This window comes from Berghia stephanieae, chromosome 2 (genome assembly GCF_034508935.2).
Source record: "Berghia stephanieae isolate SIO BIC M18660-M18661 chromosome 2, UCSD_Bste_1.3, whole genome shotgun sequence".
Taxonomy (NCBI): domain Eukaryota; kingdom Metazoa; phylum Mollusca; class Gastropoda; order Nudibranchia; family Aeolidiidae; genus Berghia; species Berghia stephanieae.
Genome location: NC_088361.1, coordinates 95,886,252 through 95,911,251, shown reverse-complemented (window position 1 = coordinate 95,911,251; position 25,000 = coordinate 95,886,252). Strand labels below are relative to the sequence as shown.

Here is a 25,000-nt window from a genome sequence, read left to right as displayed (position 1 = left end):
ATTATTATTATTATTATTATTATTATTATTATTATTATTATTATTATTATCATTATTATTATTATTATTATTATTGTTGTTGGTGTAATTATTATTGTTATTACTATTATCAATCTTATATTATGCATTACTTATTGTTTAATTTCAACCAGAAAATCGGATGATTATGTGAGATTTGCCTTCATTCTCATCATGGAGCAGCTGTCCAAAAAACACTCTGAAATAAGACTGTCTGCCTTTCAAGTCGCAGTGGAGATATTTACTCGTTCTCATGCATTCAGGGATATTCTTGTGACATATTTGCAAGACTTTTTTGCACTAACTACTGGTAAATAACAATTGCTTTCATGTTTATGAATTTTTATAGTTCTATGAATCTAGAAGCTGTGCTATGTGTACAAAAATACACCCAGCAAAAGAGACGTCTTTCAGAGCCATTAGGCCCCTTGAACTGGAGTTGATCCCGGCTTCTATAAAGTGAAACGAACAATAGCAATTGCTTGCTACCCTTTTGATAGGACTCTAAGTCTTATCGCAAAGTACTCTCTGCCAGATCAACAGACCCATCTACCTAATCACTGCTGGTTGGACAGGGACGGGGAGGGGGATGGAGGGTCAGAAATAAACCCCAACTTCACCCAGGATCAATCTCAGTAGCTTGAAAAGAAAAGCAAACAAAAAAATCCCTTTATTCATCCTTATGAGGAAATTTCTCTTTTGGATCTATTCCAAGGGAAGTCTGGAATAACCCGGGCACCAGCTGCAGTGCAGTGCCGCAAAGTGAGCTGGGGCAAGGTGACGTGCTCAAGGCCACATAAAGCAGCATGGAGTCGATACTGTACTCCAAAGCAAATAACATACCACTGAGCCTGGCTAGATGCCCCTATTGCTAACTATAATATTTTTATAAATTTTACTGTTTACTGTCAAAGATTTCATTGCAAACTGTATATATATCATTATCCAGGCACTGAGACAGGCCAACCTTTGCCCCCTCCTAAAGCTGCGGCCAATAAGCTGAAGGAATCTACCCTTAGGACTGTGCAACAGTGGTATGACAACTATGGAAAATCCTACAGAAAGTTGGACGTTGGATACAATTATCTCAAGAATTGTAAACATGTAAATTTCATTATTTTATTATCCATCCAAAAAAAAAAAAAACCCAAAAAAACCCCACAAACATTTGAGCATTTATATAGCGCTAAATGTGCTCAAAGGGCTTTACAAGAGTTCTAAGACCAACACCAACGCTTAACATGTAGGATGATAGATACCTCAATGTGTTACTGACAGAGACAATGCTGTCAAAGGCCAGGGACTCATTTTACACTTGGGTACGGTGAGAAAATATGAGTAAATAGTCTTTTTCAAGGACTCAGCTGTGCGCTGCTCAGAGTGAGACCCAAACCCATAGAGCTAGTTATTAAAGTGAATATTTATTGGATTATAAATTAGTCTAATTTGTTTGTCTGCGTCAATAAATGATGGATTAATTGAATTATCTAAAAAATCCTATCTTTTGCTATGATATGCTGAGGGTAAACATATTTCTGTTATCATACAAACATTCCAAAAAACAAATCAGCCCGCTTTGATTAGGGCCCAGTCAAGGCAGGCAGAATTTTTGGAATGTTTTTTTTTCTTGTATTTTTCTTTCTTGCTTTGTCTGACACTGACACTGTTTCATGTATGCTTTTTCAGATCTTTTTCTTACACCAATGCCTGCTCCCTAATATGTCACTTCAACACTCAGCAGACTGACTGAGCCACTTTATTTAAATTTAGGGCAAGGAAATGATCATCAAATAACTTCACAGATTCTTGTATCTATTGTTAATTGAGGAGTTTTATTAAATCATAAGGCAATTTACAAAGTTCAGAACAAGTGATGATAATCTCTTGAAAATTAAAAAAAAAATTATAATAGAGGGTGTCTGACTCTAACCATGTAAGTACGAGAGGTTATTTTGAGAAACATGTTAAAATCAGTTTGGCTTCTGCAATAAACAAAAAAAATATAACAGCTTAAAAAAAGAACAAAATACCAAACACGGAATGTCAGGGGCTCAAAACCCTTCTTCAGCCAACAACAAAAATTAATAAAGACATAATACATTACTAAATTCCAGATAGACGACAGAGACATTTTTTAGGTCCTCTCTATAGAAAAATCTTGGAAAGTAAACCAAAAAAAAAAAGCGTTCGATATGTAACTAAGGAGTTCTAAATTGAGCGGAATTAAAACAATTATAAAACGTTGGTGTGCAAAAAAATAGGGAAATCGCGAAAATTCTTTTTTGTATCTGTCATGTTCATTTTTGTTTATTACTTTATAGTCCACAGCTTCCAGCAGCCTAGTATCACTTCTGCAATAACACTCGTCATATGTGTATAGATCACATACTATTCCCATCAAATAACAGGATTGTGGTTTGGTGGTCCGAAGGGTAGGAGAGGGTTTGGGTTTTAATGTTAGTATTTATTGTTCTTTGACAGTGTTCAGTTTTCGAATTTTTTTTTTTTTTTTTTTTAAGGTTGATTTTCAAAACATCCAGGCTCGGAATGAAGCAGAATGGTTGAGATTTGAACAGGAAGAAAGACGAAAGCAGAAACAAATTGCTGATCGCTTGGCCAAAGTCTTGAAAGTTATTGCAGGTAAAGACAAATTCTTTTTTTATCTAAACATATGAAGTTTCTAGTTTGATAGAGATCTGTTTGGTATTAATAAGCGCATTGAGCATTATGTAATATTGAAAACGCACCATATAAATGTAATTTATTATTGTTATTATATTTATTATCATCATCATCATCATCATTATTATGATCTAGATTAGAGATTAATGGAATGCAAAGTAATGAACAAATGACAAATACCACAATGTGCATTCTAACTGTAAATCGTGTTTCATTTGTATTCTAGTACTATGGATTTTGATTTGCTAACATAAAAAAATGGAACACACCTCATGTTTTTTTGTGTTACAAAAACTTCTGTCAATGACAATATTCTGAAATCTTGATATTGTTTTATCAGTGCAAAATATTCCCACAAACACCTTAGTATTAATAAATATTTCAAAACATGAAAATGTCCTGTAAAATATCATTTGAGTATTTCTTGTGATCTTGCTTCCATTAGTATATGATTATTAATAGTTAGCAAATATATATTATTTTTCTTTACTTAATTTTTTTTTTTGACTTTTTATTTACCACTATATATTAATTTATGTATTTATTTATCTATATTAAAGGGCCATATTAAAAAATCAAATTGCGCTTTAAAATTAACAATAAACAAACATTCAATTAATTCCACAATTGATTTATTACTGGAATTTTTATATTTATTTATTTGTTTATCATGGTCACAGAGAATAAACAAGAAATCGTCGACTGCATCAGTGAAGCAGAAAACTGCCTAAAATTACTCCTGCCAACTCCTGAAAATTTTCAGCTTTTCTCCCCAGCAGATGCAACACAGCCAAATATTTTCAAAGGAAACACTGATCAAAGCAAAGCAGGTGATGAATCTTTGCCATTATTGAGAAATTGTGACCCTGGAGAAGACAATTCTGTAAAGACATCAACAAGATCCAAGAATATTGTTGACCCAGGGTTTGCGAAGAGTCTGAGTGAGAGTGAACGTACATTGGTTGACACTAATGAAAATGTCAGTCTAAGTGAGGCAGTTTTAAACACAAACTCTGATTCTAAACAAACTTGTCAAAGAGACGGAGTGGCGGTCAACACTATTTCAAGTTCCACGGATGATGATTCATTAAATTGTAAAGGACAAGAAGTTGGAGAGATGGGAGATGCCCCAGGTAGTGGTGTTGAAGAAATTTCAAACAATGACCTTGAAGATGAAATAATGAGTGAGGATGAGGACGATTACGATTCGGATGAAATGGAGGAAGATGATCGTGCTCACGGATTTGGAAACCAGGGTGTTAGTATCAATATTGAAATACCAGTTGACAAGGTGGCTGTGAAAGAAACGGAAGATAATACAGACGTGCTTCAATCACTCAAAGATGCTGCGAAGCTTATCAACGCCACCTTTTTGCCGAGAGTGACAAAATGGCTGGAGGTATGTGCAACAAATGAGGAGATGACTTTCTAAACCTGCTAAGTCAAATCCAAATAGAAAGTGAGTTCGCACTCTCAAGAAATCTAGTGGGTACCTTAGAATTAGAAGAGAAAATTTATGGTTTCAAAACACTCGGGGTATTGTTCTACGAGGCAAACAAGACAAGTATTTTCCTCTTTAAGTCAATAAATAAATGACAAAAAAAATTGCAGTTTTCTCTGAATGATGAAAATACAACAAAGCAGGTTTTGAAAGTCACCTAATCAAATGGGTTTTTTTATATCTTCTACTCAATTGACTGATTTAGTCGGACTGAGCTTACTGTAGATGTTGTCTTTTTCTTTTTCTTTTTTATGTCTTAATCCAAGATGCATTTGTAATTCTTGTTGTTTTGTATTTTTTTAATTTAAAAATCTAAGTATCTGAATTGACCTTTACCTAAAGTCGGAAAAAAATGAATAGTGCATAAATTTATATTTGAAAACAGCGTATTATGATACATTTTATTTACAAATATGTGACCATTCATCTCACAATGGTATTCTGTCGGGATAAATTAGGTGCTGAAAATTGAATTTATATCCAACAATACAAAACTTGCGTTAATTTCTATTCTTTATAATGGAGAACAAATACAATTCCTTACATTGTAAAATTCATCAAGTTTGTTGATCTTATCATTTTAGTCCTAAACTCACTTTTCAGGGTCTGGTTCAACCTGATATAATACCATTTTGAGATGGTGGGTCACATATTTTGCATTCAGATCACACAGATATTTTGTCTCAACATTCTACAGGTTCTTGGCAAAAATGGCGGCAACCAAAATGACATCAAATCCATTATTGATATAAAATTAAACCTGGAGTCCATCAAGACAAAATGCACAGAGTTGAAACTGTTGTCGATGGAAAAGCAAGGAGGTCATGATACAGGTTTGTCGTTTCCATAGTCATTCCTATTAAGTCTGTCCCTGTGTTTTTTTTTTGTTTTTTTTTATTCTTTCCATTTTTGCAGCACATTAAGATTGCAAAATTTGTCTTATTCCACAATGCAATGTTAAATTTTGTTGCTTTTTGTTGTTGTTGTTGTTGTTGTTGTAAATGTGCCTTGGTTGATTAAAAAATGCATACGCACTGATCTGAAAGCATGAACATATTTTGGAGGAAAGCTTTTATTATGATTTGATGTAGAATTCATGGCAGACTGAAATTTTAGAGAAAAGATTAAGTAGAAAGTAAGACTTTTAAATCATTTGTAATTTTTCCTTTTTTTTCAGTTAAAAGAGCATAGTATTTGAATTGAAATAGTTCAGTTATGTAAGGTCGGAACAATTAAAAATTGCATAATTTCAGACATGAAAACATGCTTATTTGGGTATAATTTATTGTAAAGATATTTTAGATCAAATTCACACATATATTTTATCTGAACAATCTACAGGCTCTTGGTAAAAATGATGGCAACCGAAGTGACATCAATTAATTATTATTTGTTTTAAAATTTCATTTTATACTTTTTAAAAAGAAAATTCACTCATTTACTTTTCATATATATTACCTTATTTATACTGTCGCTGTGAATACATTGTCATTCATAAATTTTCACGAGCGAAATTTGTGTATTCTGTAGCGGCTTTTCATGAAAATTGCCCAGCATGTCAAGTGTTAGAATAAATGATTAATTGTGGAGTTTGTTTTTTCCCCTCAGATGATGATGATGATGATGATCTGGAAGATGTGCCAGAGAAGGAAGGTTATGAGGCGACTGTTCCTGTGAATTTAGAACCCAATCTTGGTAAGTTTGTGTCAACTACGGAAACAATTTTCAAGGATGATGGAGTTGAAAATTATAGTAGAGATATCAATGATATAAATGATAATAATAATGATGATGATGATAATAATAATAATAATAATAATAATAATAATCATAATCATAATAATAATAATAATAATAATAAAGATGATGATGATGATTATGATGATGATGACGATGACTTACTTGACTTAAAACTGTTTGCTGTCACAGTCGACTGACTTGCAGCCTTAGCGAGCTTCATGATTTCTGAACAGAGGAATTTCCATTCCTGATCTTGTTGAGGTCTATAGTTGATGTTAATCAGACTTCGTTGTTTTGCAATCTTTTGAGGTCGTTGTTGAGTGTTATTGGCAATGAGGTGACTGGGCATCCTTTTTGTTCGGGTCCCAAATTGATGAAGTAGAATAACATAATAATAGTAATGATAATAATAATAATGCCACTCTTCTAATCTTAGGAAAAACTTATTTTGATAGTCCAACCGAAATGCTAATACGTCTCCATTGGCTCCCTGTAAAGGCTAGAATTGGATACAAAATTGCTCTTTTTTGTTAATTATCTGTTATAGACAAGTCAGCCCCTTCATACATTAAATATACTATTTCATTTTATAAACCTAAAGGGACCCTAAGTTTTGAAAACACAAACTCCTTGTTCATAAATTTGAACTTAAATCTTTCGGCGATAGAGCTTTTTGCCCTTTTGGCCCAAAAACTTGGAATTCACTTCCTGAACCACTTAGATCCTCGACTAGTCTTAAAGTCTTTAAGAAAAATCTGAAAAAATACCTTTGTATCGAATATCTCATATATTAGTCATTTAGTATTCAACAACTGATACTGATATACCTTAAACTTAATTTTACTGAGTCATGTTAGAATGTAGAAATGTGTGTTAAGTGCATATCATGTCCACTGTAGCTCAATGTATTTTAAATGTAGTTCCAATGGTTGTAACCTTTAAGCGCTTTGACACCTCAGTATATAGCACTATATAAGTTTCATTATTATTATTATTAATAATAAAACTAATAATAATGATAATGAGTACATTTATAGAGCGCTTTATGTTGAAACCTCAAAGCGCTTAAAAACAATAAATGTTACTACTTATCTAATCGCAACTCATACAACAGTATTTTATCAATGCAGTTATAATTTGGACAATGTACAACTCACGAAAGCAAGTATTTGGTGAATAGAAATGTCTTAAGATGTTTCTTGAATATGCCAACACTATCAGATATTCTAACGGACTGGGGAAGGGAGGAGTTCCAAATTGTGGTGCCAAATTTATAAAGGGAACTATTGACAAAACTCTTAATATGTGTTTTTTGGTACTACTAACAATTTTTTGTCATGTGATCTCAAATTATGCTTCGGAACGTAAGGCTGAAGAATGTCTGAAAAAGATTGGCAGAAGATTAAAATACATGAAAACAAGTGAGATCAAGTTTGTACTCAATTATGGCTTTCATGGAGAATAATAATTAGCATAGCTTTGTTTGTCATCAAGGTGAGACTTTCCAAGGACCATTCTAGCAGCCCTATTCTGAATTCTTTGAAGTTTGCTTATTTTATAATCTGGAAGACCAGCGAGAAGAGCGTTACAGTAATAATAATAAATTATGATGGTGATCATGCTGCTGTGTCGGTGATGATGATGATATAATTTTGAAGAGCATGCATGAACTTTTTTTTTTAATTACGTTTATATCAGAGAATTCCTCTTTGAAAGAAGTTGCCAAGAAACCAGGTTTGAAAAGGTATCATAGTGGAGAACCATCAACATCAAATTCAGATTCTAAAAGTGTAACCATGAAAAAAGCTAACAGCTTCGGACATCATTGGAGCTTGAAAGAGAGAGACGTAACAGAAGACTTGACTGATCCAACGTCAAGAGCTGCAGCTTTGGCCAGAATCAGGTCTCTATCTACAAGGTATTGGTTTTGTAAATATTTTAATTTCCGTTTTGAATGAGCAAGTCAATATTGTTGAAGTTTATTGCAACCATAGATTAGAAACGGTTGTAATGTCAGGCTTTCTGCTTGTTTCGTTTATTTTTTTTTAATGAATAAAAAAATTGACATTGATTTATTTATTTTATTCATTTATTTATTATGTTTATTTATATATTTTATTCATTTATTTATGTATATATTTATTTATTCATTTGGAGACTCACATTCTTGAGTAACGATCGTAAGGCCATATTTATATCTTGAAGTTGCTATTTTCAGGTTGATCTTCAGTCAAGGAAGGCTGGTTGAAAAAAAATAATTATTTATATGTTGTTTCTTTTTGAATAATTTTGTTAAAGCTTATCTTTTTGCTTTGTCTGTTTTGTACACAACTTTTTAGTTTATTATTGACATATTGATATTATTGAGCGGGTGGTTGGATGGGAGCATCACCCTTGAATCATATACCTATGATGTTCGCATGGGTGTACGATCCGATAGTGATGTCGTTTCTTCTTCTCTTTACTAGCCTATCCTTCTTCTTTGGTTTGTGATTGTATTTTTGACAGGGGATATTTTTTTTTTCTGTAAATCTTCTGACTGTTTGTTCTTGGTTATTTATAATTTAGCTTATGATATCTTTAGGTTATGATTTTGATTTACATTTGTACTATTTTTGTTAGATTGCTTGTTTTTTTGTTTCAGCGGTCTCTCATATAACCTCAATTGTGTTGGAAGAGACCTAAAGCAACAAACAAAAAAAAAAAAAAAAGATATTATTGAAATTATCGATATGGACTTTTCTATTGAAATAGTCGAGCCACAAGTCATTCTTTTCGACATACATTAGTTGTAAAGACAGATGAATCATTTTTCTATGTAAACAGATGATACTTTTAGTGGGGTTTTTTCATCCAAAGATTCTTGAATGAAATCTCATTTTAGATGCCTTGTCATGTTAGGAATTCTATAATGATACATAGTGAGCTAGGCCGTTGTTACTTTTACTCTATCATTATTTTACACTTTTCTTGAGGCAAATTGTATGTGCGGTATCAAAGCTAATGTTTTAAATTTTTTGATAGTTGATAAAGCCATGTAAATGCCAATTTTATTTTAGACGGAGTATATTTCTTGTTTAACTTTTTAAAGTACTAAAAATGGACAGCACGGAGGTAGAGGGCTAGCATTGAGTTAATTTTTTATTTTCGCAATTGAAAAAAATTTTTAAAAATATCTATCAAGTTTTATTTATTTATTTATTTTTGTTTTTATTGATGAGAATTCTTTACTTTTTAAAATTCCAGTGATGAGAATAAACCTTCAACGTCATCAAGTTTACCATCCACTTCCAAACCCGAGTCCTCCAAGCCTGTCCCTTATGTTGAATTTGGTAAAGACTTGGCCTTTTGGGAAAATCCTGATCAGATTGAAGCCCCTGAAATTGTCAAGTAATTCATTATTATCTTCTCTGTGTTTCCCTATTTAAATACCACTTAGAGATTTATCAAAAGAGTACAGCACTTTATTATTATTATTATTATTATTATTATTATTATTATTATTATTATTATTATTATTATTATTATTATTATTATTATTGTTGTTGTTGTTGTTTAATAAACTGATGAGAAATAAACTTGATGCTGCATAGGGGGCTGGAACTAGGGTTTGAATTGAACGGTCAAGTGAGAAATTATCACCTCAAGTTTGGAAATCCAAGTAAGCCCGATTGCTTCAGTCATAAAAGGACCAATATCGTCCATTGCGCGGCTGAACATCTTTTTTTTCTGACTAGCATTGATTTGGTAGCTGGGTCTCTGGCTATTTGTGGCAGAAAGCACTTCCTGATAAACTAGATCCCTATCAATAGGGTAGCTGGCAAATAATGTTGTTTGTTTAACTCTATAGAAATCAGGATCAATTCTGGCTGCATGAACTTTTGGTCCTGAAAGACCATTCAAAAAAATTTCTTAATCCTTTCTTAAGGACACAAGTTTCTTAGATGACTTTATATGTATTGAATCTTCCTGAAAAAGTCTCTTTTAACTTGAAAATAAGCTTAAAGCCTAATATTTTTTTTTGCCAGGGATTAAAGTTTGGTGTTTGTGACCAGGTCTTTGGGACTTTTGAGTGTATGAATGCTTGTATTTTTCATTTAATCATTTTTTTTATTGTTCGCCATCTAAAAGTAAGTTAAAACTTGTTTATTCAGGTAGGATGCTATGTTAGTGATATTTATCTGTGCCAGTGTCATATTCAGATTAACCAATTGCTCAATCTCCAATTGATGGTGCGAGTTGAAGTAAAATACTTACTGGCTCTACCCACCAAATCAATCATACTATCACACAATAGTGGATGGAGTATTTAACTTATGTAGTCTGTCAGAATTTAGTGAGAACTAATCACCTAACTGGTATGTCTAAAAAAACAAAAAAAAACAAACAATAATAAAGAGCTAAGTCACATCTTCTTTTACTTATTTTATAGAAAATATTTAAGTTTAAAGCTACTTTTATTTTGAATGGGGTAACCTATAAATGTCAAGGTCGCATGGCTCTTAGGGAATTTTTTATCTCTTTGGCTTTGATGTTTTTTTGTTTTTTTTTAATTCTTGTCTTTTTTTCTTTCGTTTTTAGAATGGATTCACTTCATCGATTCTGGGCATCGGGTGAAAAGGAGACTGAAAAAACATCTCAGGTACAAAAACCCTAACTGAAGATGTTTTGTAATGTGTGCTTGAGCCGAACACTTTTTTAAATACTTTATTTCAAGGTTGACATTTTCAGCTGTTTGTTGCTGGAGAGGCATTTTGTTGGGGTTTTTTTTCTTCTCAAAGGCATGTAAAAATGATAAACAAGTATAATTCCACTGCCTTCATATAATTCAAGCTGCAGCTTATAATTTTTCGGTTTCTTGTTTTTTTTTTTGTTATTGGGCTGTGTGGTCATGTTATGAAATTCGCTTTCAGATGGGAAGGTCCAGGATTGAGTTCCAGTCTGAGCAGTGCATAGTTGAGTTCTTGGAAAAGACTCCTTATTCACATTCTTTCACCATACTCATGTGTAAAATGAGTACCTGGTTGTTAATAGTTTTGTCTCTGTTGTAAAAAAAAAATGTAAAATCGCCTAACAGGTGTCAAATCTTACATCTTAATTGTTACTGTTACTGTTGGCTAAGGACCTCTTGTAAAACTCCTTGAGCACGTTTAGTGTATATTGTTCTATATAAATGCTCGTTTTTGGTTATTTATTTTTAGGTGAATCTCAATGCTCTGAGAAATTTCTGACCTTTACCTTCTTACTAGCAAGCCCTAGTCCATGTACTATGCCAATTTTATTACCTACACTGCAGTCCACTTAAGATAAACTGCGTTAAGATAAACTCTCACTTAAATTAAGCTCTGAGGCTGGTCCCGATTCTTCTGCTCTAAATCAGGGAGTGTCTCAATCATGATGATGGCGTCTCCATTATCCCAATTAAAAAAAGAAAAATTCTCACTCTGCCTTTCCAAACGTTTAGATCATTGTATGCTTGTTGCATGGGAAAGATGACTCTATAACGACAAATAATAGTAGAAAGAAAAAACCACTCTCAGTTTAGCCAAGCTTAACAGGAAGCTGGGCTGTCTTTCTGGGGATATGTTTTTATTAAAGGAAAACAAATAGATTTAAAAAATGTTTGTGTTGCTGAGAGGTTGTTCCCCTTGAGTTTTGGATAAGATAAACTTTTTTTCTGTTTTCCGGGAGTATATCTTAAGTGGACTACAGTTTATTTTTTTAAATAATGAAAGTTGATGCGATACTTATTTCAAACAATTTGAAGACGTTAAGGCATTGCTATCTATACTCCCAGCATGATGTGGGACTGGTGTTGAACAGAACCTTCAAATTCACAGGACAGTTTGAGCCAGTCAAATGGAGCTGTAGAGCACCTCTCAAGGGGGGAAAACTCTGTCCTCGAATGGATCGAATCAAGGTTTGTGTAATCGCAGTTTAGTTAAAATGTTATTAAATTAATTGTTTTATAGGTATTGCTTAGTGTATTCACGTGTCTTGGTTTTTGTGTATGTGTTGTTAATGTGTGTGTGTACTTGGTGGGTGAAACTTACACTAAATTAGCAAATTTTGTCATTTTGTTCATCTTATTCCACAGATAGAGTCTTGTGCTGTACAATTTTTATCAATTTATTTATTAATTATCATAATCATTATTATAAACGTTATCATTATTATATTATTATCATCATCATCATCATTATTATTGTTATTACTATTATATCTGATAATATTCATTGATTGGCTCCTACATCTTTTGACCTAGTGTCCCTTTCACGGCCCAATCATTCCGAGAGACGAGAAAGGCGACTCTATGGTGAAAAATGAACCCGGGACTTCTTCAACTACAGCAAGATTACAGAGTGACTCTGAGGTCGTCTCTGGTGAGTTTATGAATGAAGTTTGTTCAATATGCATTGATGTATGGAATGAGTTTGAGATTTTTATTAAAGTGTTTGCAGAGTAGAAATATGAAACGTGTTTTAATCCCACTATTTTCATAGTATAGGCAACACGAAAATCTTAAACACTTTCGGAGGCTTACATGGAAACCTCGAACAGTAGTGGATTCACATGCACATTCAAGGATAAAATTCTTTTTGCCTTTTCCTTGTATTGAACAAAAAGAAAGATGCAGTCACTCTGTACGAGTGCGTATGTGTAAAGTTTATGTTTGTGTGGATGGGGGGAGGGGGGTGTAAAACATGTTTGACCAGTGTCATGCACACATGACCCCTCCACCAGTACCAGTGGGAGACTAGCGATTCAGTGAAGCTTCGAGGTTGTTACTCTTATGTAAAATCAAACAAGCGATTGGGGGTTGGGTGAGAGGAGAGGCGTGAGGGAAATAAGTGAGGAGTGACATTGATTTGGTACCCAATTTGAAGGTAAATACTTTGTGTGCCGAGTGTGTAATCATCAATGTGACATGCTAACTATGTCATTGTCATCTTATTCTGGCTCTTGAATAAAAGAAGATACACCAAACCAACAATTAATAGCTGTGTTACAGTGCCAAGCTAACCTTGCTTCTGATGCATTACGAGATAGAGAGAGAAAAAGAGGGGGGGGGGGGGTAATCATTATAACGTGACCTTACCAAAACCACCCAGGTTTGCCTCATTCACATTTTTCTTCATATTATTTGTAAAATACATAACAAATGCTCACTACCTTTCAGACAGAATGCTAGTTCATCACAGAGTGCTTTCATCCAGATCTGATACATCTAGCAAAGTGGACATATGGGTCCAAAAAAAAAAGAAAAAGAAATTCTTAACTGCACCCTGAAGTGATCCAATGCAGTTGCTCGGAAAAGGGGGGGGGGGGGGGGGGGGGGCACGTTTATGCCGTAGAGATGAATTGAATAAAAGAAAGGAAAAAAAAAAAGAAAACAGGAGGTTTAGGGATTGGAAACTTCCTTCCTCTACCTTATATCTTGATATAGTTTTGTATCACCGTGGACTCCTGATAAAGCCAACACTGCTGAACCAGAAAGATTTGTTAATCTTAAGTAAGGTTGATTTTATCCATTATCAATAGAACACACTTGGATAAAAACATGAAAGTGGGGATCAATAAAAGGTGTTGACTTTAAGCAGAGTTGACTTTAAGACTGCTGACTTTATACAGATTCCACTGTATCTCAAAGTGATATCGACCTTGTTGAAAATAAAAAATAAAACATTCATCACAGATAAATTATTTAACTTTTCAGAATTACCTCCCTGGAGAGATCCAGAACTTCAAAGGGAAATAGAACACGCTACAGGTCATGACCTCGGGTCAAACAGGTCACAGAAGATGTTGGAGAAAGCAGCAAATAAAGGGAAAGGAAAGGGAAAAGGGAAAGGAAAGCGGAAGTCTGGCTTGACGAACATTCGGGCAGCCTGCAATACGTCCAGGAGACGTCTGGAGAAAAAAGTCTTTAACAAGTTAGTGCTGTCTTTTAATTAACCAGTAGATTTTTGACCAATCAAAGCACAGGATTTGTCTCACTGTAATATGTTTTGTTTTATATCACTGTAAAGCGCTTAGAGCCTGTGACAACGGGGTAAAGCGCTATATAAATGCCATTTATTATTATTATTATGGATAGAACATCAAACCCGCTGGGACAAAGATAGTCGTTTCCTGACGTTTTATTTTTTCATTGAACTAGGCTGTTCTATAAGCGGTTGGCAGCTTCGAGTAAACTTAGTGATTCAAACTGCAAGTGTCACAAGCAGGTAGGCAAAAGAATATATAAATGAGGTATGAGAAATTTGAGTTAAATCAAAGAGAAAGAAAGTAATGAACTTTAATGTAGTATTGCCCATGACAATCCAAAGGTGACACTACTACTACTACTACTATTGGATCTATAAAGGAAATGTAATGGACAGAGATGGAATAGAATTAATGTGCATACCTCATTTTTCACTGTAATACATGAATACATATTAGAGGAAAAAAAACAAAAACCGATAAGCGCTGCATACAGAAGAAGCTAAAACGCTTCTCCTTGATCCCTTTACCCAGTGTTTGAGAAATTTGATATTTTTTCTCTCTTTTTGCATATTTTAGGCTTTGTCAAAAGCTAGCAATTCTAGTTTTGCTACATTCACTTTCCAGTGTGCTTTGTTATATTTGAAGCTCGAAGAAATAAATAAGAATAATAAAGGTAAGAGAAGCTTCAATGTAATCCACTGAGACATAATGACTTTTACAAAACGTCCACCTTATCTGTCTTCATAAATTAAATCAAAGCTTCTATTCCTTTTATCATAGGACTCAAGCACGGTTATTGGGTTACAAAAACAAGTTTTACTTTAAGATTTTTATGAACTTGTCGAACAAAAACGAGTCTTTGTAACACAATAACATGATTTAAAAGCAAAACAATTGAATTGAATTGATAATATCAACTATTTTAGATAACAGGCCTCTGTCTCTAGTCGTGAAATGATATCATCATTACGTTTTGCGCAGATGATCATTCACTTAAAGATTTTTAATGCATGCTTTCAATCACAAATAAATGATAGTGATGGATATGTACTTATTTCTAGGTCTGATAACCCAATTTAATATGGGCTCGTTGATGTAATGGAAATCTCTAAAAATTACAATAAATAGTGTCCATTACAACTGTTAAACTAGGCCCATAACTGTATGTCGATAGTGATAAGACAAAATTTTATTTTTAAAAAATAATAAGTGTGTAATAATATTGTTTCTTTTTATTTTATTTTTTTTTTTTTACAAATTTTAACTTATTTATCATTGAATATTTTAAAGTTTGTTTTAAAAACAAAATTTTGTGTGAATTTGATCAATTTTTATTATATTTCAGACGCTCCATGAGAAAAGTTTGCACCACTTTAGACACAGCTGATTACAAACGTGTGAGAGACAAGTTTGGGAACCAGTTCAACTACAGTTTATGATGGCCATCATTTTCAACTGGTTCCAGTTTATTTTTGTCTCCAGAAAAATAGTTTTATTCATATTTATTTCGTACGTATTAAAGTTTTTGTAGCTCTGACTCAAACCAGTTTTCTGTGATTTCATAAATATTTGATGTATCCACTTCAATTTGTGTATCGTCGAAGTCAAGCTCTAACCACGCAGGTATAAGTATAAGACATCACTTTTGAGAAAAATAAAATAAAATAAATAACTTAGACCTGTAAATGAGCTCTATAAAAATTGACTGAAACTCTTCGTAATTCCTAATGGAAAAATCCAAAGAATTGAAATGAATAGTAAACAGCAACCTCGCCTGAGCAAAACAATGGTAGAAAACTAATTTGCGCGGGAAGTAATTAGACTACTTACCATGTTCCTTATAATTAGGTACCCAATGAGTGAAGAAACTAGAAACGGTCAACCGGTTTGTTTACAATGTGAGGCAATCGAGATGTGCTTGTAGCAATCATTTAACTTTCGATTTGATAACATAACGCACTTCCAGTGTTCGAATTTTTCTTTTTCATACTTTTACTTCCCTCCAGGTAAATGGGGTCAATTTTGGCTTAGACGAAACAGTGAAATTTATCGCTCAGCGGCTCAGTTAAAATTGGCTACCATTGGGATCACGACAGGTTTGGAAAGTGAAAAAATAATTTCACGAAGGCTGTGTGAAAATACACTGGGATGTGTTCAGACACAGCAATTAAAAAAAACGTTGCTTAGCCTTGGCAATATATCCATCGGCAATATAAACGGCCCATGAACTATACGTAGCGATGTGGAACATTCCTAATTTACTTCACGGTGATTCGACTACGATTCATGAATTCTTTCTTTCCTTCTTTAAAATAATATTTGAAATTGACTAATTGACTGATAATTTACAGGTCTAAATAACTATTGCTTTTTGTGCTGGTGATTGGGATAAAAAAAAAGACGTGGATATTTTATTATGTTTGGCTATCCTCAATATTTGTAAAGCTGTGTGAGTGGTTATTCTTGGGTTTTAGATGAGAAAAAAAATACAGAAACGCCCCATCTGGTGCTTGCATGGTTAGCATAGGACTTGGGTGATGAATAACAAAAGGCATATTATAATTATAGGAAACCATACCTAGTGAACACATTTTTGTATAAATACGGATACAATGTAACCAGCAAAATTTTCAACAATCTATGCATTCCATCCAACCCTATACCGTTAATTACACAATTACACAATCTGTTGTATATAATTTTTTATGCCCCTGCGCTACTCAGTGATTTGCATAAAATTAACTACCAAGGGAAACAACTGGTAATATATAAATTACACATAGGCTTCTTACGGTTATCGTCCTTAGCTATTCAGTCCCAAGAAGTGACAATGACAAATTGTGAGTAAAGAGGACTCACTCACACTCTGTGCCGCATACAGTAGGGCTTAAACCAGGGACCTACAAGTCTGAAGTAGAGTGTCATATCACAAGATCTCAAAGCTGCAAGCTGATACTAGGCTGATATTAGCCTTATGTCCCATCCAGGCTGGACCTCCACAAAATAGGGATACTTAAAATGGTTACACTACATAATACATATTCGGAGAATAACGAAAAAATCTCATTGTATTTGAGAAATGCTTTTGTCACCTATTACTATTATGTCCCTTAGCTTTGTCCAACACAGTGAATATTATTGTTATCATTAAGGACAACTTAGATGTGCGGCTATGTGGTCTTGTGGTATGACACTTGACACTTGTTTTTGGATCGGAAGGTCTTGGGTTCGAGCCTCGCTCCGTGCATATGTTTTTTGTTTTTAAGTGTTTTACGGCGCTTGCAACACATTTAGGTTATATCAGCGCCAGTAAAAAGGAAGAAAATGGGTTAGTAATAAGTTCTAGAATTACAATTAAAGCACCCAAGAAAAAGTAAGACATAGGGGACCTGGGAACAAATAGGGATCAGATGTAGATTCCAAGAGCATACCACCAATGTACTTAGTTTGAGATCACCTATAAGTCTCATCCGGACACAAGCACAAAATCCAACAAAGAGGAACACACTCAAATGCTTACATTATACAATGAAAATAACAAATATAATACATAACAGAGAGATGATTTACAAGGAAAAAAATATCATCTCCAAAAACAAACTGTTTCCCTCCCAGCTAGGAATCCGGCCATGGACAGGACAAAACCAAGTAATCTCATTCCAAGACAAAGACAGAAAGCATGTTGGAAAATAGACGTGGGGGGATAGAAAAATTGTAATATCGCCAAACAGGCGTCCTGTTTCATTCTATATGTTACACATGTTGCTGTTGGTCATGACTTTGTAAAGCGCTTTGAGCATGGTTAGTGGATATTGCGCCATCAGATTTAGACATAAAAATTTCTCAGGGCTTGATGGTTTCAAAGAGTGGATGAAAAACACAAATCACACCAACTCATGGGAATGCTTCGACTTAGATGATAATCGCAGATGTTTCCGTCCCTGAAATTAACATTTTTCAACAATTAAGGGACTGTTCGTTTTGATTTTTTTAAGGGTTTTAGTCGCAACACAATTAGGTTATATCAGCGCTAGTAAAAAGGAAGTTAATGGGATGGTAAAAAGTTCGAGAATTACAATTAAAGCACCCAAGATAAAGTAAGACAAAGGGGAACTGGGAACAAATAGGGATCAGCTGTAGATTCCAAGAGCATACTACCAATGTAAGTCTCATCCGGACAAAAGCACAAGATCCAAAATGCTTACATTACATGATACATCCAAAATAACAAATGTAATAATACATAACAGTAACAGAGAAATGATTTACAAGGAAAAAAAATATCTCCCAAAACTTACTACATGAATACATATTTGACTGTTTCCCTCTCAGCCAGGATAAACGGCAGGGCCAGGACAAAACCAAGTAATCTCATTCAAAGACAAAGAGCAAGTTGGAAGAAGGGGGATAGAAGACACAGTAAGTACCTCCCTGCCCACTATGGGAAGTCAGGAACCCCATCCAGAATATGCTTCAACAGTCATGATGTCACTTCCCTCGTAATGACGCATGTAACTTAGCAACTGGCTCTAAACTATCGGAACAATGGTGGAAGCCCTTAGAAAATATTTCTCCGACAAGCATAAAAGTGCATCCAGAGGAGAAAAATATAAATATGATCATGTTTTGACTTTTATACATTCACATTATATATGAAAAGTTCTAGCCAGCATGAAGAATAAAAAGTACCGATTTTCTTTGTTTAGAACCACGCTGCTCAGCGACGTGACATCCGACTATTGAATCCAATTAAGGGACTGAATTGGGCAGCAAATGTATTTACTAAATAATTAGAGATACTACACTGTTTCCCTTTCAAGATAAGATAGGTCTTCGGCAAAACCAATTAACCTCATCAATGATAATCATGGAAAGGACTGAAATAACCATAGAATGGAATTTGAACAGATGCTTCAATATAAATAAAAAGGACAAACATTTAATCTGGACGTCTCAGGGTTTCCCCTTTGTCAACTAAGCACGATATATGTTTTGAAAATATGTTGCTAAACGATATGAAACAGATTGTTTAAAAAATATACAGTAAATCTTTTTTATGATGCAAGGATCTATTTTTATTGATCGTTAATAAGCTAACTTTTGAACCAAATGTTTTTCCAAACAGCAAAAAATAATTTGTAGGGTCTAGTGCAATCTAACCCATCACGTCACATTATTACAAAGATATGAGCCAAAGAGTTTTGTTTGTTTTTAAGGCTTTTACCGCGCTTGCAACACATTAAGGTCATTTCAGCGCCAGTAAAAAGGAAGAAAATGGGCTAGTAAAAAGTTCTAGAATTACAATTAAAGCATCCAAGAATAAGGCAGACAAAGGGGAATTTGTTCAAATAGGGAACAGATGTAGATTCCAAGAGCACACTATCAGTGTACTTAGTTTGAGATCACCTAAAAGTCTCATCCAGACACAAGCACAGGTCCCCACTAAGACTAAGTGGAATATACTCAAAATGTTTACAAATCATATATAATACATAAACAAAACATAATACAGCGCATAACAGAGAGATGATTTACAAAGAAAAAAAATATCATCTCCCAAAACTAACTTTACATTTGACTGTTTCCCTCCCAGCCAGGGCCATTACAAAACCAAGTAATCTCATTCCAAGACAAAGACAGAAAGCATGTTGGAAAACAGACACAGGGGGATAGAAAACACAGTATGTACCTCCCCGCCCACTATGGGAGGTCAGGAACGAGCCAAAGAGTACGATCATGAATTTTGAAATGGACTATACTATAGATAATAAAACAAATGGGGGAAGGTGGCACAGTACTACTGTCTTTGCTTTGCACCCAGAAAGTACAAAGTTCAACTCCCTGTTGTACTGCTAGGCCAAAAGGCCAAGTCACTTTCCCCTTGCTCACTATACAGGGCATGTTTGGGTTTTTCTTATGTTTTTAAGGGTTTTATGGTGCTTGCAACACATTGAGGTCATATCAGCGCCAGTAAAAAGGAAGAAAATGGGGTAGTAAAAAGTTCTAGAATTACAATTACTGAAGCATCCAAGAATAAGGCAAACAAAGAGGAATTGGTTCAAATAGGGAACAGATGTAGATTCCAAGAGCACACTATCAGTGCACTTAGTTTAAGATCAGACCAGTGTCTCATCCAGACACAAGCACAGGTCCCCACTTAGAGGAACGCACTCAAATGTTTACAAATATATAGTACACAAACAAAACATAATACAGTGCACAACAGAGAGATGACTTATAAGGAAAAAAAATATCATCTCCCAAAACTAACTATACATTTGACTGTTTCCCTCCCAGCCAGGGCCAGGACAAAACCAAGTAATCTCATTCCAAGACAAAGACAGAAAGCATATTGGAAAATAGACGTGGGAGGATAGAAGACACAGTATGTACCTCCCTGCCCACTAAGGGAGGTCAGGACCCCACCCAGAGGTTTTTTTTTTATTTTTTTTATCTTAAAAAAAGACTTAAGAAAGACAAACTTCCTCTTGGATGAGTAAAGGGAGTTATTACTGTTTAAAGACATGAAGACATTTTTTTGGGGGGTTCCCCAATTAATAAAAGTGATTACCGTCAAATGGATTTATTTTACCTCAAGGGGGTACTTCGCCTCTGTGAATTTGGAGCATTTCGGATAACTTAACATAGTTGCGGTTATTTTCCTGGTCAAAAGTAAAATATTTGGCTCTTTATCAAAAGAAATTATTGCTACAAAACAAAACTATTCTTGACATTGACATTGGTTGGTTCAAAATTAAAGAGCAAAGTTTCTCCTTCAGTAAAAGGGCCCTTATTTTACTTTGTGTAACAATTTCTTACACAAGAAAAATCAAACTGACGGTAATCCACAAATTTGCGGACTCCTAGCAAAGCCATCCTTGTTGATGGTATTCTTTGTCACTCCCAAAATAAATAAATACAATGAAAAAGTAAAAAACCAAAACCCATAATTTTGATAGAAATATTTAACAAGTTTAATACAAGCATGAAATTAATACATGCAGAATGTGAATAAAACAAAAAGTAATGAACAACAATATTCCAAAATGTGGAAAGAAGAGCTATTTATGTTAACATAAAAACCTTACTTTCCACACACCAACTCTAGACTCTCTACCCCCTGTAGTATGAATTAACCGTTAATTCCATGACAACAGTCAGCAAGAGATTATCTGTTACACATCATCATTCTGGATTATATTATTCCAGTCATTTCTTTTTTAAAATTTCCTTTACATGAGAACAGGGGTAGTAAATTTTGTTAAAAAATGAGAATTTCTGATTTTAAAAAAAAATGTAATGTTAAAACAATGGTAATAATGGGGATTTCAGAGCATCATTCATTCCAGTCATTAACTTTCTTACTAGTTTCATCATCACACAAAACAATGAAGTACATTTCTATACAAAACAAAAGACACAACACTTGACTTCTATGTGCTCCCCTCCAGGTCTGGTAATTCTGTGGAACAATAAGGAGATAAAAAGTCAACATCATAACAATGCCAGACACAGCAATAAAAAAAAAAAAAAATTCAAGAAAATATCATCCCGAAAAAACCCCAATCTGCTTCAACTAATCACATTGTCATGCTTCAACTAATCACATTGTCAATTCATCACTTTCCTATCCGCTACTGCACTCATTTATTTTAAAACTCAAGCCTTCAATTTGTCAAAAAATTTCAGTTGCTTTTTGACGGGCTCATTTACAGTTCTAGGGTATGAAACAGGATAGGACTTGGGACATGTTACTCTTTGTGCAGATCACAGTCAGTAGTCACGATGGGGCATTACAGTCTTGTCAAGAGTGATAAGACCACTTAATGAGTCAATGAGTAAATCGTTATAGACAATGACCGATATCACGTATCATTGCGGATGGAGTTGAATGGCAAGGTAAAAAGAAGAACGCAACTCATGGGAGTGAGATTAAATTTCTGAGCCGTGAGGTGGGGTAAAGTTTGGGAGATGACCCATCTTAACCCATTAACCCAGTCAATAAGGAGTTAAGGCTCAATCCTACGGGTATCATGTGCTTTCCGGGGCAATGTGCCATCGGAGGGAGGTGCACTGTACAAATTTTTTCTCTAAAATTGTGGTTGAAAATTCAAATTGGATCAAACTTGATCATCAAACCAATTACCAATATACATAAACAGACCTGCCACACACTCTTATCATAAAAGGAATTTTTTAGAATCGGAATTTACATGATTTGTTTTATAATTGGGAAAATAAATAAATAAAAATACTTTTACAAAAATATTTTAAAAATTGGAATTTTCAGTTTTAAAAAAAGAAGAAAAAAAAAAAGAAAAAAAGAAATCAAAAGTATTTTTCTTTTGAAATCTAAATTTAAGGCTGATCTGTATACATACAACATATATATAAATTAAACCTCTATAAGTATCATGCCTATTCAAACCATTGTGGTGTCTTACCTTCATCATCACTGTCCTCACCATCATCCTGAAACATTCAACAAAAACAAGTGAGTAAAAGGAAGTCAATAAGATACCAGGATAAAAATCAAGTGTACTAAAATGTACCAGAAAAAACCCCCCAAAAAACAATGGCATCAAAACAATGGACTCTTCATTGGTACTTCAAAGTTTCCAGTCTTGATTCAAGTACTGCAAACCTGCCAACCCATTGTGAAAAAATAATTAGATAAACCTAAGATAAAAGAGTGTATAGAGCATAGAATTGTAACTGGTGGGAGATCACAGCTCTTTGCGATATTTCAAAAGTGTCATAAACCCTTTCCTTTTACTATGTCCAAACGTTGAATTTCCAGCTGAACAATTAATATTTAAATTCAAACTGCCAATGCTGAACGAAATGCCAGTAACACAGGAAAAGACATTTTAAACAATCATAATACTGATTACAAAATGTTGATTTCCTATTCAGTGATAAGGAGAAAAAATGTTACACATATTCTTTTTCAATGTTCATGATCCTCATGATCACACATCAAGAAAAAATTATATTTACACATGAAACTCATCGATATATAAAAAATGTTTCAACATTCACTGTCTTTGTGACGAAATTCAAAGATATATGGCCATAAACAACTCTTGGATAAATCATATATACCAAAACATTATGGGGTAATAAAATCTGTGAAAAAATGGGACTTAAAAATCGTGTCACAATTTCTTCAGAAGAAAATTTAATTTTTTAACAGCAGTAACTGGCAGAGCTGCCTAATAATTTCTATTCCTATTGCTACACAGCTGTTCACATAAGAGGTATTTTCCCCTTTCTTAATAAAGAATAACTTACCGCTCCAGGCATACCAGCACCACCTTGCAAACCACCCATAGATTGCATCATCTGTGATTGAAAAAAATAAAGACAAGAAATTAATAAGAAGTAAAAGGTAAGAGAAACATATTTTAAAAAATTGAAACTGTTTCATCATAAAAGATGCTCGGCTATTGAATTCAAGATACAATGTAGCTTGTAGACCACCAGCTAAAATTAAAATGGTTGGTGGCCTAGGATAAATTGCTGCAGATAGTTTTGAGTTTCTCGTATGGTGAAACTGAAAGACCAGCATAACCCAGAGAAAGGGCACAAAGCTTTGATGTGCAGTAGTGTTTGGATTTTCCCATTTGTGCGTCTGTAAGTCGCAGGATACGTAAATATAAAAAAGTAAATAAAAGAATCCACAAAAACTTACATCTTCTAAATTGAAATCTTCATGGTCACCACCACCAGCTTCAGCATCAGAGTCATCTTCATCTACCCATTTGTTAAAATCTGTCTTCAACCAATGGACCTGCATGATTTTTTAAATAAAATAAATGGACCCAGTTAAAAACAAAAACAACAAAACAGAACCTGAACAAATATGTTGAATGAGGTCTATCACTTTTATTTACAATAATCATTTTATTAAAAGTTTTAAATAAATAAATTAAAATAAATTAAAATTCCCTTTTCTAATCCCATAGGGGAAATCTGTCTCTAGGGTCTATTCCAAGGGAAAACTAGAACAACCCAGGTGTCAGCCACAAACGTGACTTGCTCAAGACCACACAGCGGAGTGGAGGGTGATCGAACTCGTTACCTACCGGGTACGAAGCAAAGACCATACCGCTGAGCCACGCTGCCCCAAACTTTGTTCACATTTCCACACCATTAGTTGATTCACTCATTATATTTTTAATGAGATGATTATGATTCTCTCCTTTCTTTAAAAAATAAAGTGGTTCAGAACAATGCTGATAGACATTTATAATAAGAAGTGAGGGTGAAGGCCTCTATTAGTCAAGAAGAATCTTATATTACTCTCATTACTAGGTCCCAGATAATTTTTCATTTAAAAAAGGAACATAAGCAAAACAAAATAAAACACAAGACAAATAGATAAATAAAAAAATTACCTTTCTGGTATCTTTTAATAAACGGGACCAAAAACTACTCGATTCCTCTTTTTTCATAACCTTAAAATTCACACCTCTCCCTGTGACAGCATATTTTGAAGCCTGCAAAAACAAAATACTTGTGTGAAACAAACATGCTCAAAAGCAACATTTATAATTTATATAGTTGGAACTACACAATCATTATTGTGTAACTCTATTCTAAGCTTAGTGAAACCTGCTGCAGTTCTAACAAAACCTTTCATGATCGTTGCTTTTTGATGATCAAATCTGTGATATCCAATATAGGGATTTTCTCCTCTCCTCTAATGGCTGAATTGGCTTTATCCTGAGATATGACCAATCTTAATGACAACAAACAACTTCATAAGTACCAGTGATAGAAACTATAATAATACAAGAAATTTTAAGATATCAGCAGCCTGCTTAAACTTGGATGGACAAAAGGGGGGAAAAAAATCCTCATGGGCATAATAAAAAAATAATCTGGCTAATGTGACAAATTGGACTCCTAAAAGCAATCTAATTTAACACGGTAAATGATGGTATGAATTTAATGAAGTTAAATACCCCCCTGATGAATCTTAACAACACAATTGTGTGTAACCTTAAATTTGTATAATAATTTGGAACTCAGTGAGAACAAATCACCCGAATGGCGACCTAAATC

The 25,000-nt window shown here is 33.9% G+C and overlaps 2 protein-coding genes across 3 annotated transcripts in view; one reads left to right on the top strand and one right to left on the bottom strand.

Moving 5' to 3' along the window:
• Nucleotides 1–15,473, top strand: part of LOC144965942 (UV-stimulated scaffold protein A-like) — a 17,775-nt gene extending 2,302 nt beyond the window's left edge. Inside the window, exons 3-15 of the mRNA XM_078901820.1 lie at nucleotides 153–328; nucleotides 968–1,122; nucleotides 2,538–2,658; nucleotides 3,381–4,099; nucleotides 4,899–5,034; nucleotides 5,810–5,896; nucleotides 7,640–7,859; nucleotides 9,188–9,331; nucleotides 10,523–10,583; nucleotides 11,739–11,861; nucleotides 12,207–12,324; nucleotides 13,659–13,875; nucleotides 15,276–15,473. Of these exons, the coding sequence (XP_078757946.1) occupies nucleotides 153–328; nucleotides 968–1,122; nucleotides 2,538–2,658; nucleotides 3,381–4,099; nucleotides 4,899–5,034; nucleotides 5,810–5,896; nucleotides 7,640–7,859; nucleotides 9,188–9,331; nucleotides 10,523–10,583; nucleotides 11,739–11,861; nucleotides 12,207–12,324; nucleotides 13,659–13,875; nucleotides 15,276–15,369 (2,371 nt within the window). The 3' untranslated portion in view covers nucleotides 15,370–15,473. The remainder of the gene's footprint in view (nucleotides 1–152; nucleotides 329–967; nucleotides 1,123–2,537; nucleotides 2,659–3,380; nucleotides 4,100–4,898; nucleotides 5,035–5,809; nucleotides 5,897–7,639; nucleotides 7,860–9,187; nucleotides 9,332–10,522; nucleotides 10,584–11,738; nucleotides 11,862–12,206; nucleotides 12,325–13,658; nucleotides 13,876–15,275) is intronic.
• Nucleotides 15,474–20,880: 5,407 nt separating this feature from the next.
• Nucleotides 20,881–25,000, bottom strand: part of LOC144965941 (prostaglandin E synthase 3-like) — a 6,849-nt gene continuing 2,729 nt past the window's right edge. For both annotated transcript variants that reach the window (XM_078901818.1, XM_078901819.1), the window contains exons 3-7: nucleotides 24,331–24,432; nucleotides 23,625–23,723; nucleotides 23,225–23,275; nucleotides 22,375–22,402; nucleotides 20,881–21,392 (exon numbers count right to left, since the gene is read on the bottom strand). In XM_078901818.1, the coding sequence (XP_078757944.1) occupies nucleotides 21,364–21,392; nucleotides 22,375–22,402; nucleotides 23,225–23,275; nucleotides 23,625–23,723; nucleotides 24,331–24,432 (309 nt within the window). In that variant the 3' untranslated portion in view covers nucleotides 20,881–21,363. The remainder of the gene's footprint in view (nucleotides 21,393–22,374; nucleotides 22,403–23,224; nucleotides 23,276–23,624; nucleotides 23,724–24,330; nucleotides 24,433–25,000) is intronic.